General features: G+C 34.4%; 1 protein-coding gene across 1 annotated transcript; it reads left to right on the plus strand.

The window, feature by feature from the left end:
* Positions 1-15579: 15579 nt before the first annotated feature.
* LOC18601346 (zinc transporter-like protein) lies at positions 15580-18608 on the plus strand. The gene has a single exon (XM_018120110.2). The coding sequence runs from the start codon at positions 15606-15608 to the stop codon at positions 18225-18227; it is 2622 nt and encodes an 873-aa protein (XP_017975599.1). The 5' UTR covers positions 15580-15605; the 3' UTR covers positions 18228-18608.
* Positions 18609-19371: the final 763 nt, after the last annotated feature.

Consider the following 19371-nt stretch of genomic DNA (forward strand, 5'->3'; position numbering starts at 1 on the left):
GTCTGATGAGGAAATTCTAGCTGAAATTAACTTCTTTCTTCACCCAACTTGGCCTAACTTCAAAGCCTATAAAAACAATCTTTCAGAGAAAAAAGAAGAAACATTATATTGACATCTAAGAGTGAAGTCACAAAGTCATTGAAGGAATTTGAAAGATTCAAGGAGATTTGGAGATCAAGAATACAATCCTTGGTGCTTTTTATCTTTTTGTTATTCTCTTATTCTTTCGTTTTGAATGTTTAAATTTTATTCGATGAAAATGTGTGACTTGATAGGGAACTAAATTTGTAATCTAAGATTATGATTGAATTCAATATGTAGTCTGAATTATTTCTCTCTCTTTTACTTATGTTTGATAGATTTAAGTTGTTTATTTTATTTTATTATTAATGCTTCTAGTTGACTGGCCACCAATTAGATTGAATTGGAAACCTAGGTTAATCCCTGACGAAGGAGAGGTATATCTTGAATAGAATAGCGTATGATCAAATACACTTAGTTGATTAGGTGGTTTGATTTGCATATATGGTAGAAATACACCTATAAGCCATACATAGCCAAAATTAGAGCACAAACTTAATGAAACTTTCTTTAATATAATTTGCGTAGACATATAGTAAATATAATACCCCGTACTTTGATATGGTGACTAATAAAGATTATCTGATGCCAATTGAGGTTAATTATAATGTTTAAAAGTGATGAAAGATGAAAGAAATAGTTTGAGATAAAATATTTCGCACACAAGGAAATAATAATAAAATAATAATATTTTTATCAGAGAAGAATTTACGAGATAAAAAGTGATTCGGAAGTCAATTAAGGCATAATAAGGTATTTTGGGTACTAAGGAGACAAAAGGAGAAAAGAGAAAATTTTTGGAATAAAATAATATTAAAATATTAATATTTTATTCAGTGTCAAAATTTTTCCATGAAGGAGTATATGGTCAATCTAAGTGGGAGAGAAGAAGAATGAGAAAATTTTAGAGAAAAATGACGTTAATGGGGCCGCGTGTCTTTATTAAGTAAAGATAATGCGGGTAAATAAATATTTTAAATATTATGGGGACACCGCATTGGAGTACAAACTTTATACTTTGTTTGTACATGTGTAGAAGAAGATAATAGAAGAAAATTGGAGTTAAATGAGTGTGGGGAGGACTAAATTAAAAAGGGAAGAAACTTGGAGGGCAAAACTATAATTTTACACAAAGTTTGGTCAAAGCTTCTAAAGGAAGCTTTGACTCTCATCCTTATCAGCCCAAAACCGTCCTTATCTTCTCCAGCAAGATGTTTCTTCTTCATTCTTGAAGCTTCCAACGCCATTCTCTCATTCTCCCATGGAAAGTTAATTTTCTTTCATTTTCTTTCCTTGTTTTCTTTTCATTTCCTTTCTCTTCTTGCTTCTTTCTTCTCCCAACTCCTTGTGCACCAAAGTTAGAACTTCTAAACCTAATTTCCAGCACTTCCAAACCCAAGGAAAGAGAAACAAAAATCTCTCTTTCTTTCTTTTATTTTCTATTTCTACTTCACTTGCAACAACACTTGGATTTTTTGCTTCAAATCTTCATTTTCAAGGTTGAAAGGTATATATTTCCAACTTTTGGAATTTTTGAATTTATGGTTATATTTTTAGATTTATTCCCTAATTTCTTCAAATTATTTTTTTGAAAAGATTAGGTTTTTTGTTGATCTTCATGCCTCCAAGCTCATCCAAGTAATGAAATTTTAAATTGGAGTAGTTGGCCAAAAGGGTTTGTGAATTAGACTAGAAACTTAGGTTAAATGTTAGGTTAGAGGGTAGATTGCCCAATGTAAATTCATTAGAATTATTAGATTTAATTTATGACTTAATTGAGGTTGTTATGGTTTATTGATAAATATAGGTTTTAATGGTATTTCAAGACTACCTGGATTAGGACCTTATTGGTTCTAGCTTTGTTAGGTGAGTTAACTTGCTTTTCAAAATCGTTTTGGGAGACATAATTGTATTGGTATGAAACATTGAATGATTTATTCCAACTTGTCTTTAAAAAATGTGTGCCTTGGGAACAAGCCTTTGATAAAATATTTTGATGTTGTGAAATGTGTAATAGGATGGACTTATGTGCTCCTATATTGTATTGATATATATATATATATATGTGTGTGTGTGTGTGTGTGTGTATGTATACGAATAATGTTGTGTAATGATATTGACCCGGCTATGTGTGAGTAGGAGTGTGCATAAGCCGATACTGACCCGACCATGTGCGAGGGGGAGTGCGCATAAGCTGATGCTGACCCGGCTATGTGCAAGGAGGAGTGCGCATAAGCCGAATGTTGACCCGGCTATGTCCGAGTAGGAGTGTGCATAAGCCGATGCTGACCTAGCCATGTGCTAGTGAGAGTGCATATGAGCTGATGATGATGGGAGGGTGTGTATGGTGATGGATATATATAGATATGTGTGTTATAGAAAGTTCATGAGTATGGTATATGGTGTTGCACATGTGAATCTTGCATGTTGAACTTTGGGAATTATTATGCGTTTCATGTTAATTTTTGGTCATTTTAGTAGGATGGCTTTTTTAGTAAAACCCGACCCTATAAACACATGTGATGACATACATGCACTGAGTAGCATGTTATTACGTTAGGAAAGTTCCTAAGAATAGACGAAACTCGGTATTGTACCTAACAGTACACTTGAGTTGATTTAACCTCGAACTAGTTCAAATAGGAATCGTAGGATGAAATTTAATATTTTACAGTCCAAGAATGACTAAAAATGATTGTTCGGAGTTCGAGGGTTCATTTGGGGAAAAAATTGAAAATTTTGATGTTTAGGGGCAAAATCGTCATTTTGCCACCTAAGATAATAATTTGATCATGGAGTGAAATATTTGACCAAGATTAACTATTTGGAGTATAATTTAATGATAGGAAGTGAAAATTTTCAATTTCGACAATTTTCGAAACATAGGGGCAAAACGATAATTTTATCATCTCGGGGTAAAAATCGTAATTTTTACCACCCAAAACTTGTCAAAATTATAAGATTTATTTATTTTTGGTATGAATAACTATGGTATTCTAAGTGGTGAAAAATTGAAGTTTAAAGGACGAAATTTTAAAAAATGGCCAACGAGAAAGTGACACATGGCACTTTTTAATAATTTAATATTTTTTTAAAGGAAAGTCAACCCATTTAAACCCCACATCAGGTGATGGCCGGCCATAAAGAGAGAACAAGAGAGAAAATAGAGAGGAAAGGAAGAAAACAGAAAAACCAAAGGAAAACTAGAAAATTCAAAGGGGAAATTACGTTTTTCGTCTGTTTACGCGTCTAACGGTAAGATTTTTTGACTTTAGCTTGATTTGTACCTTTCTTATGCCTTTGTTTCCATTTAGCATGCTTGAGGAGAGAGATCAAAAAGTGATACCAAGGGCTGGCCGAATTTCAAGGGGGAGGAATTTGAAATTCTTATGTTTTGATTTTTAGTTAAATTGATAGTTTTAGTTAGTTAAATGTGTATAGAAATCAAATTGGGCAAGAAAGCATGAAATTTTCACAATACCCACCCTTGGCCGAATCTTCAATGATGTACAATGATGAATAACTGATTTTTATTCTAAGAGAAATGAAGAGAAAATGATGAAAAATGGTTAAATGTGATGGAAAAATAAAGTGGAAAATTTACCTAGTTAATGTCCCATTTTTGGTCGAATTTTCCAAGGAGAAAAGTGAGCTGATTTTGGTGATTTTAGAGCATTATTGGCTGATATTTAATGGTTAGAAATGTTGGAGAGAAAATGGGACAATTTAGAGCTAAAATAGAGCGCGTTAGCAATTTATCGGGTAAAGTGCCAAAAATAGGTTAATACCGCGTTTAAGCCGTTTTAGGCTATTGAATTTCATACCATACATTAGTATAGAATTTAAGTCAATTATATAGTGATTTAGCATCAATGTGGTAAATTGTGAAATTTTTGCAATGTGTCTAAGAGGAGAGCCTTCTGGTAAAGGCAACGAAGTCATACTCGACAAACAATGATCGAGGCACCTAAAAAGCATTTAATTTGTACAAACGGTGAGTAAACCTATTATTGTTGTAAATTATCTAGAGTTTATTTTTAAATGCTCTTCATGGATTTTATGAAACGAAAATGAGATTAAAATGGGATTTTTGATGTTTTAGAAATAAATGTGACAAATATATATATATTGTCTTGATTTTCTGAAATAAGAAACTTTTGATTATAAAATTGAGTAATTTGAGGCTGCCAAATGTCTTGAAAAATATTTTTTCCTATGAATGTCTTATGATATATGAGTATATGTGGCTATATTTTATAATTGCATTGGGAATTTATGTAAGCTGTCTTTTACTATGCAGGCTGGATAAATAAATAAAAACCACGTTATACTGTCAAAATTTTATTAAAATTGGTGGGTTTAGTCACTACAGTGACGGGTTTCTGTGGACTGCCTATTAGAGGGGCATGGTAAACCTCGGTTATATAGTTACTCCGATTGTAGAAGCGAGGAGGGTAACTCCCGGGGTAGTGTTAGAGCTCACTTCACGTCGAACCCCCACGTGAATGTGTAACTTGGCCAACGCCAAGGAACAGCTTGTTTTCAAAACTAACATGTGTTTAACATGTAAATATCTTAACAATCTTGGCGGACTCGGTTAAATGCCTCAGCCAAGGTATCCCTGAGGACTAGTTTTGGCTTGAGCCCTGTTTTTAATAAAAGTTATAAGCCTTAACAACTGCTTTGGTAAATTACAAATATTTTATGGTTTAAGAAATAAATTGAAAACCTTATGAAATGGTTTGTAATTTGTTGTTTAAACTTGCTTCCATATTACTCGCCTTTAGATATTTATGATAATGTCTGTTTACTCATTGGGATTGCAAAATCTCACCCACCTCCTTTCCAAATATTTCAGGCCTGTGGTAGCTTGTAGATACCCACTTTTGTCGAGGATTCCAGTTGACCCCTCTATCACACAAACAGTAGGTTACTATCACCAACACTTGGTGTATTTATGGGCCACTTGTCATTGTAATTATTATTGTACATTATAACTTTGTAAATTATTGTATGTATGAATTTATTTTACTTCTAAGTTACAAAAGATTACTTACACGTGTTTCTATAAATATTATTTTATATAAAAATGTTATATTTTTATCTTTTGATTTACTTGAGCCAGAAATGACTGGAAATTGTTTAAAACTGATATGTAAGCCTTGCGGGGTTCTGATTGGTATTTCGGGTAATAAGTATCAATCAAGACATCGCTGCAGTTGTCATGGGCCCGAGGGAGGTTCCGGGTCGTGACATTTTTTGTGAGACCTTGACCTTTATAGACTCGTAAAGAGAAATATACGTGATATCCCTAATCAGGGGTAATTTCGTCATTATCTTACCAAACCCACAAAAGTAAGATTTTTAAACAATATTATGGCCTAAGTAGGCCTAAGGCATAAATGGATGGTGAAATTAAGGGTAAAATGAAAAGGAAATAAAAATTTTGGTGATTTTCACGATAGAGGCAAAATGGTCATTTTTCACCTCAGGTTAAAATTTTAAGTTTTCATGAACTCGAGTATTCTAGACCATTATGGACCTTGTCCCGATGTCAAAGGAGTAAAAAGATTGCACAAAGGGTTGCATGAAAACAAACTAACTAGTCAAGGGCATTTTCGTAATTTTAAGGGAATGGATAAGTTTGGCCTATAAATATCCTTCTTCTAGCAGCTTCTTCTCCCATTTTTCTAGTAGCTTGTCTTCTTCTTCCTTCTTCCCTCTCATGTTTCTTTAAAACCTCCATGGAAGCTTGATTTGGAGCTTGCATAATTGTCTCTCTCTAGCTCTAGTTTTCATACATTTGTGCCCTTATGACTAGAACCCTTGTATTCTTCCACTCTGTCTCCTTAAAACTCTTGAAAAATCTTATTTCCATACTTTCTCTCACTAGTTGGGCATTCTAGAAAGAGAAAGAGAGAATTACCCCATTTGTGTGGAAGCTATTAGAAGAGAATTCAACTACAAAGGAGCCCTAGGGTAAGTGATGAACTAAGCTTGATTTTTAGCTGTGAATAATGGCTAGTAATTGGGATTATGAGTTGTTTTATTGTTGAGTATGTTCATTCATTTTATAGTGATTAAGATAGTGAACATAAATAGCCATTTAAAGTGACAATTGAAAGCTAGTTAAGAGATAGCTTTTAGGGTTTATAGTATGTAAATTAACATAATGGTGATGTTAATGTGATGGTAGGTTCCAAGGAAGCCCCATCATCCCATTTGGACAATTAGGGGAAATTAGAGTCAGTGAAAGGCTCAACAATATACCGGTGAGTGGACTGCCTATCAAAACTATTTTGGGAATGTGACTGTTTTGTGCAAAGTGTTTGAATGATTTTATACAACTTTTCTTAAAAATGAGTGCCTTGGGAAAAGCTCTTGAGAAATGGTTTATGTTGTGACATGTGACCATTATTGATTCATGCACTACCACATTGTGTTGATATATATATATGAATATATTGTTGTGTAATGACATTGACTCGGCTATGTGCGAGTAGGGAATGCACATAAGCCGAGGATGACCCGGTTATGTGCGAGTAGGGAGTGCGCATGAGCTGGTGATGACCCAGCCATGTGCGAGTAGGGAGTGCGCATGAGCTGGTGATGATGATGATGGGATGGTGAGCATCATGATGATGGGTATACGTATACATATATACATATGTAAATATGTGTGGTATAGGAAATTAATGAGTAATGGTATATGGTTGTAATGCATGTGAAACTTGACATGTTAAACTGTGGAAAATTATTATGCGTTTCATGTTGGTTTGGACATTTCAGCAGGGTGGTTTTTATTTGGGAAAAAGGGTAAATTTTCATTAGTGCCCTGTTTCTCGCTGCAGCGAGAATCATTTTCGCTATAGCGAGAAACTCTCGGGTTTGGAGGGGTAAACTGGTCGAAAACTCGCTGCAGTGAGAATGACACTGTAGCTTCTCGCTGCAGCGAAATTCATTCTCGCTGCAACGAGAAACTTTTTATTTCTGGGTTACAATTTCGCTGCAGCGAGAAACTTTCTGTTTCTAGATCACAATTTCGCTGCAATGAGATTCAATCTCGCAGCAGCAAAAAACTTTCTGTTTTGTCTCCTATCTTGTTCAATTGCTGCCCTATTTTTAACTTCTTTGCTACCATATCTGAGCATGGACTTCCAACATTAAGGACTAAATGAGTTAAGTTTAAAATGAGGAGGTTTAGTGAGAAACCCTTAGCCAGTTGAGAAACCCTCGTTCGGCTAGTAACTTAATCCCAACGTCACTGTCGCGAGAATGCCTTTCCGCTGCAGCGAAGATTCGTTGTCGTATTTGACTTGCTTGCGTAATATTGAAGCTTTCATTCTTGAAATGGTTCGTTATGTGTGGGTTCATGATTTTGAAATGATTAATCATGTAAGGGCTTAATAAGTGGTTTTTAATATGAATGGAGTTAATTGCATTGTTTTGAAACAAATGCATCATGATTTTTAAATTCTCCCTTGTTGTTGCTTGTTCCCTTCCTTGTTCACTCACTAGGTTTATACTCACCGTTTTCAACTTCATGTTTTCAGATCACGAGGCAGCCGGTAACTAGGACGAGGTGTCCTTGTAGACTTGTATCCATCTTTTGGTAGGTGTCTCGGCATTCAGTAGCTGTACATTCGTCCGAGTCCCTCCACTGGAAGTTGAGTATTATTTTGTTGTGTATAGACTAACCTAATGTAAATTGTTAAGATACATGTTGTAGACAATGTATATACATTTGTTTGGTATGCTAGTATAAGATGGCAATGTGTAGTATTATTTTGATTCTAAGTTATGAAATGTGACTTAGCAGTTTATGATGGAATGATAAACATGTCAGATTAATAGGCTTGCTTGGGCTTATTGGATTACGTCCATTGGGCCCATGCACCGATCATGGCTCGAAATTTGGGTCGTGAAATTTTTCTTGAAAGAAAGGAAACTTTTTCATAGTGCTCTATTTCTCGCTGTAGCGAGATTCATTCTCGCCACAACGAGAAACTCTCGAATTTGGAAAGGTAATGCTGGTCGAAATCTCGCTGCAACGAGAATGCCTTTCCACTGCAGCGAGGACCCGTCGTTTACTTGACTTGAATTGCACGAATGCTATTAAAGTTTTCACTCTTCAAATCCTTTGTTGAGCATGGACCTTTTTTTTATCAAGTGATTTACTCATTTGGGGTTTACATGAGGGGTTTTGATAAGAGCTAAACTAAATTGCATTGTTTTAAAGATAAATGCATCATGATTTTCTTTAAACCTTCCTTTTTTTTTTAACTGGGAAAGACACGCAGGGCCTAGTTACCCTGTTAAAATTTATTAATTACGAAAATAAAGTGCAAAGGAGGGGGACATGAACCGAACCTCCAAGTTACATGAGCATAAAAAAATTTTAAAGGGGCATATAGAGTAAAAATTTGAAATCGAAAGTGTACTTTGCGATGTCTATTCTTCTCTAGATTAATGCACTAGAAATACCTCTTGCGTTCCCAACTAGCTGCAAAGTTCACCGAGATAGCATCTTCATCCGAGTCCTCATCATTTTCCCCCATGTCCACGGCTTTGTCTGAGGCTAAACTTAATATTTTATCAATTGAAACTTCAGTGTCTGAATGTCTCCTACGCCGTATCCTAGGATGGACCTCGATTTTTGTGAATTTTGTTCCTGAGAAAGAAGGAAATAAGGGAACATCACTTAGTTCTTTATTGTGCATGCACTTACCCGAGGCGGACTCCAAATTTGGAGGATTTTCAATGTAGTCCTCTATCCTTTCACGTGAGCATGTTACTGTTAGTGCAATCTAGTTATTATCAGCAGACTGACTTGGGCTCTTCCCTTTAAACCTTCCTTATTGTTTGCTTGTTCCCTCCTATGTTCACTCATTGAGTTTGTACTCACGTCATTTTTTAAATTCATGTTTTAGGTTTTTTGAGTTAAAGGTGATTGGATCTTAGGACGAGGTACTTCTCCCTATACATTACTCGATAGGTTTAACGTGACACTAAGTGTTATCAATCGTGCCAAGAGTCACTCCGCTGACGATCAAGGTCTAATTATGTGTATATGAATATTTAATGTGAAATATTAAGAATCATTTGTTAATCTATTTATGAATATATTGGTGGATGATGTCATTATGAATGTATGATTAGGTTTTATGAATCGTTTTCAAAGAAACGATATTTAAACATTTCGGGCTTTGGATTCTAAAGGAATATGGATTAACATATAAGATCATGTAAGTAGGCTTGTTTGGGCTTGGTGGGCTGAGCCCATTGGTCCCTTGTACCGATCATGGCCCGAAAATTAGGCTATGACAGTAAATTAATTGGGAAAGGTATTTTTATAAGAAACTCGACAGAAACTTGTAAATAATTTAGGACTAAGTTAGCAACTTAATCCATTAAACTAAGTTAAGAGAGAGAGAGAGAGAGAATATTCAGATGAAGTATCGAGGGATATCATAATCTTAGGTCTAGTAGTCACTCGAATTTAATAACGTAAATTTGCTAATAGATTTTAGATTAGTTTTAGTATAGTTTTTAGTTTATTAATTTAAATTTTCCTTTTTAATTTTAATTGTTTAGATAAAATTAAGGTATGTTAATTTTAATAGTTAACAATAAGGATTAATTCAATGCTCTATGGGATCGACACTCTACTTGTCATGACCCGATACTCTCCTCGAGCCCGTGACAACAGTCGCGGTGTCCCGATAGACACTCACTACCCGAAATGCCAACCGAAACCTCGCAAGGCTTTAATATTAGTTTCTCATTTTCCCTATGAGTAACCATTGCCAAATATCACGTTCTAAAATATTTTAAACTATTTCCAAACCAAAACAATAAAAAAATAATTTTCGTCTCACAGGGGTATTTTAGTCATTTTTTCCTAAAAATTTCAAAACCAACTAATAATGTAGTATACGGGTGCAAAACACATATTTCATAATCAAAAATAAATTTGGATGTCTAAAACATTCGTTTAAAATGAAATTATGACTATTAGAATAAAATAAAAATATTGAATAAAATATTCAATTTTCTCATAAAACAATAATTTTAGAACACTACGTAAATAATTTTTACAGTGTAAAAGCAAAATAAATTCATATATACTGTAATACAGTAAACCAGAGTATTTAATTTAATTTACAGTAACAAGTGGGCCCTCGAATAACTAACAGTAAGAAAGATTGTGAACTTACAGTTTGGAAGATGCAAATCCAATGCTAGTCCTCGACGAAATGTGCTATCTATAGACTATCCTGAACCTGAAATGGGTGGAAATGAGGGTGGTGAGATTATATAATCTCAGTGAGTAAACAAATATCATCTAAAATATCTAAAGCGGAGTAAATGGAGACAGATAAAATAGATTCGCATAAAATAATTCATAGCATTTCAAACTCATTTTTATAAGATAAAATAAATTTATTTCATCCAAATAATTTCATCCAAATAATCATTAAGGCTTATGATTTCCTAAAAAGCTTGGCTCGTGCCAAAAATCATTATCATACTCAATTATCAGGGATACCTTGGTCAAGGGCTATCCCAACTGAGTTCGCCAAGGCTGTTAAAAAGTTATGTACACATAATTCATGTTTTTATTTTGAAAACATAGTCGTTCCTTGGAGTTGACCAAGTTCACCCTCACGTGGTGGTTTTCCATGAAGTGAACTCTAAAGTGTTAACCTCAGGAGTTATCCATCAACGCCTCTCATACTGAAGTAAGATATAACGGAGTTTACCGTGCCCCTCTAATAGGCTGGTCCACGGAAACTCGCCCACTGCAGTAAGCTAATTGATATCCACCAAATCAATAAAATTCCAACAGCATGACGTGGTAATTATTTTACAACACAGCATGTCAAGACAAAACAACACTTCATACATTTTCAGCACATTTACCAAATCCAACCACTCATGCCCACATTATCACAAGCCATTCAATTCAAACCATAATTTACAACACAACAATTAGTCTCCAATTACTCCATTTTCCAAAACCATCATTCAATTTCAAGACAATTTTATAAAATCATTTCATTTAATCACATTTTGCTTTTAAAACATAAAGATTTACCATTTAAACTCATTTTTCATAAAATCACAAAAATGAATTAAAAGTCACTTCAGATAATCAAGATGATGATAAGGTTACTCACAATGTCTAGAGTGCGAATTTCTGAAGTACTCTGACTACTGGTCCTCGGATGCAATTTTCTTGCCTTTATCGAAGGGCTCACCACCTTGACATAGTACATAATCGAGAAACTTACTACATTGGTATTAAATCGAAATTAAACTAATTTAGACTACTAATGCATGATATGGAATGCAAAATGTACGGGAAACCATCTAAACCCGGTATTGGCCTAAGTCGTCTTTTCACCCGATTAATTGGCCAACATGTCCAATTTAGCTCCAAATTGCTCCATTTCTTTTCCAATACCTTAATTCCCCAAACACAAGTCAAATAACCTAAAATTTGGCAAAACCATCTTCACTTTTCTTTTTAGAATTTTCGGTCAATAATGGTGCATTAACATCGTGATTTTTCCTACTACTTTTCCATACCATAATTCATCATTTTCTAACCAATTCTCTTTAAAAAAAAAAAATCAATTTCATCCTCACTCAATACAAGGTAGGTTCGGCCATTGATGGGTGATGGGGAAAATGAATTCTTTTCTTGTTGTTTTGCTTCAAGACATAGTAAACTAACTAAAAACACTAACATAACTTGAAATCAAATCAATCCAACATCATTCTCTCTCCATACCCATTCGGCTAGCCATGAATTCACCATAAAAACATGAAATTTAACCATGAAAAATAAGGAGAAATACTTAAGGAAAATAGATTTCAAGTTTAAATTGAGAAATCTTACCTTTTTCACTTGTTTTCCTTGATTTTCCACACTTTTTCTCTTGAAATTCTCCACTTAGGGTTTGTTCTTTCTTTGTTTCCCTCTTTTCCTTGCTTGGCCGAATATTTGGAGAGAAGTGAGAGGTTTATAGGCTGATTTTTAAAAGAAATAATAAAATATTCTAAGCTTGACAAGTGTCATTTTATTATTGGTCCATTTTTAAAACTTTAAAGATATAAACTTTTTATCTCCACCACATATATTTTCTCACTTATTCATAACATAAAAAGTCAATGGATGAATTCTATGAGCATGACAAGTGTTGGTGGTATAAAATTACAATTTTTCAACTAGGGTGACAAAATTACGATTTTACCCCTATGCTCAGAAAAATACCGAGATTACAAATTTTCACTTCTCAACCTGAAATCAAACTCCAATAAGTCAAATGTGATCAAAATCTTTCAAAAATTTTCCATTTTGTCCTCGAGTGGCAAAATTACCATTTTGCCCCTAGATAGTGAAATTTTTGGTTTGACTCCAAATTGATCATTAAGCTCAAAATCACCATTTTAAATCATTCCTGGACTGTAAAAATTTCAATTTCACCCTAAAATCTCTATTTGATCTAGTTCGAGGCTTAAATCAACTTTGTTATACCTTTAGGTATAATACGGACTTTTGTAAATTTTTCGGGACTTTCCTAGTATGCAAACATGCTATACATCACATGTATGTTATGACAAGTATTTTATAAGGTCGAGCTTTATACTACTCATCTCTATATTATCTTTGCGATACGTGTACTTGCGTGAGTTAAAAATTGAACAATAGTAGCTGCAAGTGAAGCTGCAATAAAAGCTTTATAGATTTGAAAATTCATGCATGAGTGCGAAGTTGTTCCCTCTATAAATTCTCCCATTACTCTTTATTGTGATAATAGTGGAGCTGCACATGTTGTGGAGCCAAGAGCTCACTAGAAAACAAAACACATAAAGTGTAGATTTCACTTGATTCATGATATTATATACAGAGGAGATGTTTCAATAGCAAAGATTGTTTTAGCAAAATTGTAGCAAATACATTGACTAAATCTTTGTCATAAAAGGTGTTTAAGAAGCACCTAGAATCAATGGGTATAAAATATGTGTATGATTGGTTTTAAGTTCAAGTGGGAGATTGTTGGACATATACACTTATAAACCAATTTTATTATTTGTTTATTAGATAAATAAATTGCTACATCAATTATTGATTTCATATATATTATACTTTAATGGATATTTTATTTATTTATGACATATATGATATGATCATAAATTATTTGGTAATATTGTAGAAAAACTATGGTAATAGTTGATGAACTATTAAGGGAGTTATAGTTCTTCAATTCCTTGCTTGTCAAAAATTTTATGGGCTAAATGTGGCAAACCGTTTAAAGCATACATTTGTTATGCCTCTATAAAAAAAAAAATAGAATGTTTTAACTCTAACATTGGGGTAGTGATCTTAAAGCAAACATGTGGGTATAGTGTATAAGATACATACATGGAACAGGATCCAATTAAAGAGCTCCATATAAGTTTGTCATCATCAATAATTAAAAAGAGCTCTATTACAATATATTAATTGTCTTTAGACTTGAGAGGTTAGTATAATTTATTTTGTATCCGATATGACTTTGATGTTACCAATAGGTGATACTGAATTTAAAGGCTATACCCTAGTACATTGGGTTATGTACATGATAAATAAATTATATTAAATGCTCAATAAAGGATTCACCATTCTCTATTGAGAAAGATATTCAAGCGAATTTCAATAAGATTTTTAGACTTAAGAAATTCAACCTATATGTTTTTGAAAGGTGTATTAGAATTATATTATTTATATTAATATTTATATATTAGTGTTTTTGAAGAAAAATATTTTTCAAAATCCAACAGCAATGAAAATCATGAATTGATATTACATGGGTTGATGTAACAGTGAAAATTATTTATCCATAAAGTCCATGGGGAGTATGGTATAATGGAAAGACTGATTAGTAAAGATTGTAATGCAAGGGACCCCATTGATAATTCTTTTCTTTGCAGAGGTCAATTGCAATGTGTCGATGGACATTATTACGAATAATGGGTAAATAAGGTTTCTTAATTAATTCAAGAAACTAAATAATAATATTAGATTAAATGAAATTCCAAGTAAAATATGATTCACGAGATGAAAAGGGCTTGGACCCATAGCTGTAGAGAGAGATCCCGAAAGATCCCACGCATATTCTTCTTTTGGGTTTAATATATAAGTCTTGTTGGACTATGATTAGATCTAATAAATCCAAGTCCATTAAAATATCTATAAAAGTAAGGGTTACTATTTAGTTGACTATCAAAATTATTTAGCAACTTTTTTTAGAAAACATAGAATCTTAGAAAAAGAAGAAGCGTGAATCTTTTTGGAAGCGAGACATTTGAATAGCTTTTGAAGTACGCGAGTCTTGATCTAATATTTAATTTAGTCTTTTTCACATTGGAGGTACTTGAACTACTTTTAAGGTATATGTATCTTGATTTATAATTCTCTTGTCGTAGATCCCTAGCTTTTATATTAGATGACAACTATTTTTATTGAATCCAAAATAAAAATTTCCCATTTATTGTAGATAAAGAAACTAACCGATGTAACACCTAAAATAGCATTTAACTATAACTATAGTCTAAATGTACTTTCCAACTCCTTTTTCTTTTACATTAATTCAATTCAATGGCGAAGTAAGTGCTTGGACAAATCTACTACTACTGTGGTAGGGACAGTTGCCCCCACTGAATTCCTAAAAGCATAGAAGTTTGGTAACGTCGACAAAAATGACTTTAATTCTATTAAATTTTAATTCTTTAAATTCTTCATAAATAGCAAAGAAAATTTGTAGTCATCTAAAATATTTTAAAACAACGAGGGTACACTTATACAAAATAATATTTTTATTGCCAAAAATACTAAGTTATGTTAAATTTTCTATTTGAAATGTCTAGTGAAAAATACTTGGTCATTTGATCCAATAGTAAAACACATGTATTCTTGATTTAAAAGTTAGATTTAAGCTTTTTTTGGAAAAAAAATATATCTTATGAAGAAAATAAAACTCCTTGGGTTTCATAAACATTGTCCAAATTTGAATTTTTCTAATCAAACGGTTTTTAATTTATTTTTATAATTGGAGAAAAAGGGATTTGAACCCTGCTCTTTAAATAGGGGATCATACACTAACTAATAACCCAAATACTTAAGTGCAATCAGTTTTTAATTTTGACTTTAATTAGTTTAAATCCTATTTGGTGAAATTAAGTTTTAATAAATGTAAAAATAAAAAACTATGTTTGTAAGGAAGTAGCAATAAGAAAAATGCAGAAATTACTCCTTTCTTGTTCTTGTGGTGGCTCAAATCTATAGCCCAAATTTCATCACGAGTTGAAGCCCATTAATCAAGCAACCCACGTACTCAAGGGAATCAACGAAGCCCATCCAACTTGACTTGACTCAACCATGTGAGCCCCACCCCTCAAAAAAACAATTAAAAGGTCTCCCGTCTGACCCAAACCAAGTCATATTGTCTCAATCTCAGCAGATCCCCCTCCCAAGGATGGCTGATCACCACCACCATCATCACCGCCCCAACCGCCTCTCCCTCCCTCCACGCGCCACCGCTTTCACCACCCCCACGACAGCAACCAGCCCAAGATCTCACCCTTTATATTCCTATCCTTCCATCACAACCCCAACTCCAACTCCCTCTAAACACCGCCTTTCCCTCCAATCTTCCAAGGCCTACTCTTCCTCCCACCCCCAAAAGAAATCCTCCTTTTCATTCCTTCTCCTCCTCCTTTCGCTTCGCTCTCTTTACTCTCTCCTCCCTTTCCTCCGCTCTTCCCCTCCTTCGTTCTCACTCTTCCCTTTCTCTTTCCTCCTTTCTTTCCTCTCGTTCCTCCTCTCTCTCTCATTTTCTCTCTTCTCCAATAAACCCCCAAGACACCACCCAATTTTCTCTCTTTCCTCTCTCTCCAAGACCCAGCTCAAACTTTTACTCTCAAAGTCCTTCCTTTTATCAATTATTTTCCTTCTGAGGTTCCAAGCTCTTAGATACTGTGGTACAGCTGCTATGATCTTAGCTGAACTCTCCGGAAATCTTGCTGGCAGACTGTTTTCCCGCACAGATACCCCGAAAATTAGGTCCTTTTTTTCTTCTCGGTTTATTGGGTTTTGCTTCTTATTTATTGGGTTAATGTTATTATCTTTAAGTTGGGATAGAGTAGATTGTTTTCCTTTGAATAAGTCTGGGTTTTCAATTTATCCTAGAGAAGGTTGTGTTAGAGTTTGGCCTATGTTATTGCCCTTTTTGTCAGGTCTTTTAGGTTGTTATGAGAAGGTTTCGATGAACTGGGGGAGCATTAGGCAGCTTGGTCGAAAAAGGGTTCGGTTGATTTCATTGTTTTTCTCTACGGTGATGCTTTTTGTTCCTGCTGTTGTTAGTTTCTTTGTTTATGAAAGTGAAGGAGGAGGAGGAGGAAATGTTTCTGTTGAGAATTTAGTTTGGCCTTTGGTGAATACTGTTGTTTTTGGAGTGCTTTTGAGTGAAAATTATAGTGATGATCATCATAAGTTAGTGAATCCTAAAGATTTTCAAAGGGAGTTTGTGGTTACTTTTGCTTGTACTGTTGTTTTGGAGTTGTTTTATTTTGATGAGTTATCTCTTTTGGGATTGTTGTTGTGTGGTTTGTTGTTGTACTTTGCTGTTCGAGAACTGGATCCTGATTATTGGAGTTATCTTGAATTGGGGATGGAATCTTCAGAGTCTTTTAGTATGTCGATAATGAAACCTATTCGGCATATTTTGAGTGAGAGAAAGTCTCGAAAGATTGCATTGTTCTTGTTGATTAATACTGGATATATGGTTGTGGAATTTGTTGCTGGCTTCATGAGTAATAGTCTTGGGTTGATATCGGATGCATGTCACATGTTGTTTGATTGTGCTGCATTGGCTATTGGGCTTTATGCTTCGTATATTTCACGATTGCCTGCTAATAATCAGTTCAATTATGGTAGAGGCAGATTTGAGATTCTATCAGGTTATGCTAATGCAGTTTTCCTGGTTCTAGTTGGGGCATTAATTGTGTTGGAATCCTTTGAGAGGATTTTGGATCCTCAAGAAATATCAACTAACAGTTTATTAACTGTCTCAATTGGAGGGCTTGTTGTCAATGTGGTGGGTTTGATATTCTTTCATGAGGAGCATCATCATGCACATGGTGGATCATGTTCGCATTCACATTCTCATTCTCATTTCTACTCTAATGACCACCATCATCAGCATTCACATGATCATGAAAGTCATGTCGAACACCACAACTTTATAAATGTTTCGGATGGATGCCAAGGATCATGCTCTGGCCATGAACACAATCACATTAATCAACATGGCAGCAACAATTGCCATGCTGAAGATCACGATATACACACTGAGTGTCATGACCACCATGACCATGCTCATGATCAAGCCTACCATGACTGGTATCATAATGATCACCATGATCATGGACATCAACATGACCATGCTCATAGTCATGACTGTGCCCATTATCATGATCACCATGACCACAGACACCAATATGATCACAAGGATAATCATCATGAGCATGGAGCAGGCTTGCACTCCCATACTCACTATTCAGAATCTAAAATTCATTTATCCTTGGCATATAGTGGATCCAAACAAAGCCAGCTTTTATCTGAAGGGAAGGAACCACAAAAGCACCAACATCACCACATTGACCACAATATGGAAGGAATCTTCTTGCATGTTCTGGCAGACACCATGGGAAGTGTTGGAGTTGTTGTATCTACCCTCTTAATTAAGTACAAAGGATGGCTTGTTGCGGATCCTGCCTGTTCAATATTCATTTCTGTTTTAATTATATCTTCAGTTTTCCCATTACTTAGGAACTCTGCTGATATCTTGCTTCAAAGAGTTCCTAGGGCTCAGGAGCAGGGTTTGAAGAAGGCCATAAGTGATGTTATGAAGACGAAGGGGGTAATTCGTATTCAGAATTTGCATGTATGGAGCTTCACAACGATGGATATTGTAGGGACAATCCACCTTCATATATCAGCGGAAACTGACAAGGCTGCTACTAAAGCACAGGTGTCACACATCTTACATGATGCTGGAATTAAGGATTTGACATTGCAAGTCGAATGTGTTGAGTAATGATAACATACCTTTCATCTTTGATAGTAGAGACTATATAGCTCATTCATCTGTTATGATCAAAGGCAACATATTTTCTCTGATTGATAAGCTATTGTTAAGTATTATGATCAAAGGCGCATGTATATAGTCCTAAGACTTAAGAATTCAACATTGATGGATTTCATTAAGCAACAGAAAGGAAAAAGGTCTATGTTTGTAACAGATGGGATCAGCAGCAGTGTCTTCAACACTATAGGATAGTGATAGTTTTCTTATAGGTTCAGCTGACTGGAATCCAAACAAGAGGAATTAATTGGTTATGTAATGAAACAAGCATTGCTACATTATTTTGGTATGTAACTTTTTGCTTATACAGCGGAAACTTTTATTTATGGTTCATTTGGATCCAATTGTCATATTTATGTTATAATTTTGGCATGTTTATTGAAACCATAGTTTGACCAGATGCAAAAAATGTTGAACTACATGTTTTGGAAGAATTATGACATGTAAAAGTGCTCGTTGCCTGGCTCAATCTCCTAAATTCCCACTAATATTTGATTAGTAAGAAATACACAGATTCCTGCTTTCCTGTTTAGAATAGCATTAAAGTAACTAAGCCTACAAACCTCAGCAGTGGTTCTTTTGACGTTGATTTATGATTCAAAGAGTTCACTAGATCAAGTCTCACTTCCACGCTAATATTAAAAAAAAAAAAAAAAAGGAGTGAGAGCAGAGCAACTATCTTTTAGACATTGCAGTCTGATTGAGACATCATGTATAATCTTCTACTGCCATTTTTGGGGCTGGAGTCAGCCCTTAATGTTCATCCAGCAAAGGCTTCTGAAGGACCATCTCACTCTGAACTACTTATAAGTTCACAGCAGGTACACTTGCATTTGGAACGGATGTCTGTTAATATTATCATTTTTTAATAATAAAAGCGTTTCATATAACACTGAGAAATTGACGGTAACATACTAATCCAATAACAAACAATAAAAGAGGAGTTTGGAGGGTCCTTGGCAGTGCCTCCCCAATCCACCTTTCTTTGGCCAAACCGTTATTGTTTAGGAATGGTAATGGACACCTTTTAATCAGACATCCGCTATATTTACTTGATTATATAGGTATGGATAATCTATATTCAATATTGAGAGGT

This window comes from Theobroma cacao, chromosome 4 (genome assembly GCF_053813885.1).
Source record: "Theobroma cacao isolate CCN51 chromosome 4, ASM5381388v1, whole genome shotgun sequence".
Taxonomy (NCBI): domain Eukaryota; kingdom Viridiplantae; phylum Streptophyta; class Magnoliopsida; order Malvales; family Malvaceae; genus Theobroma; species Theobroma cacao.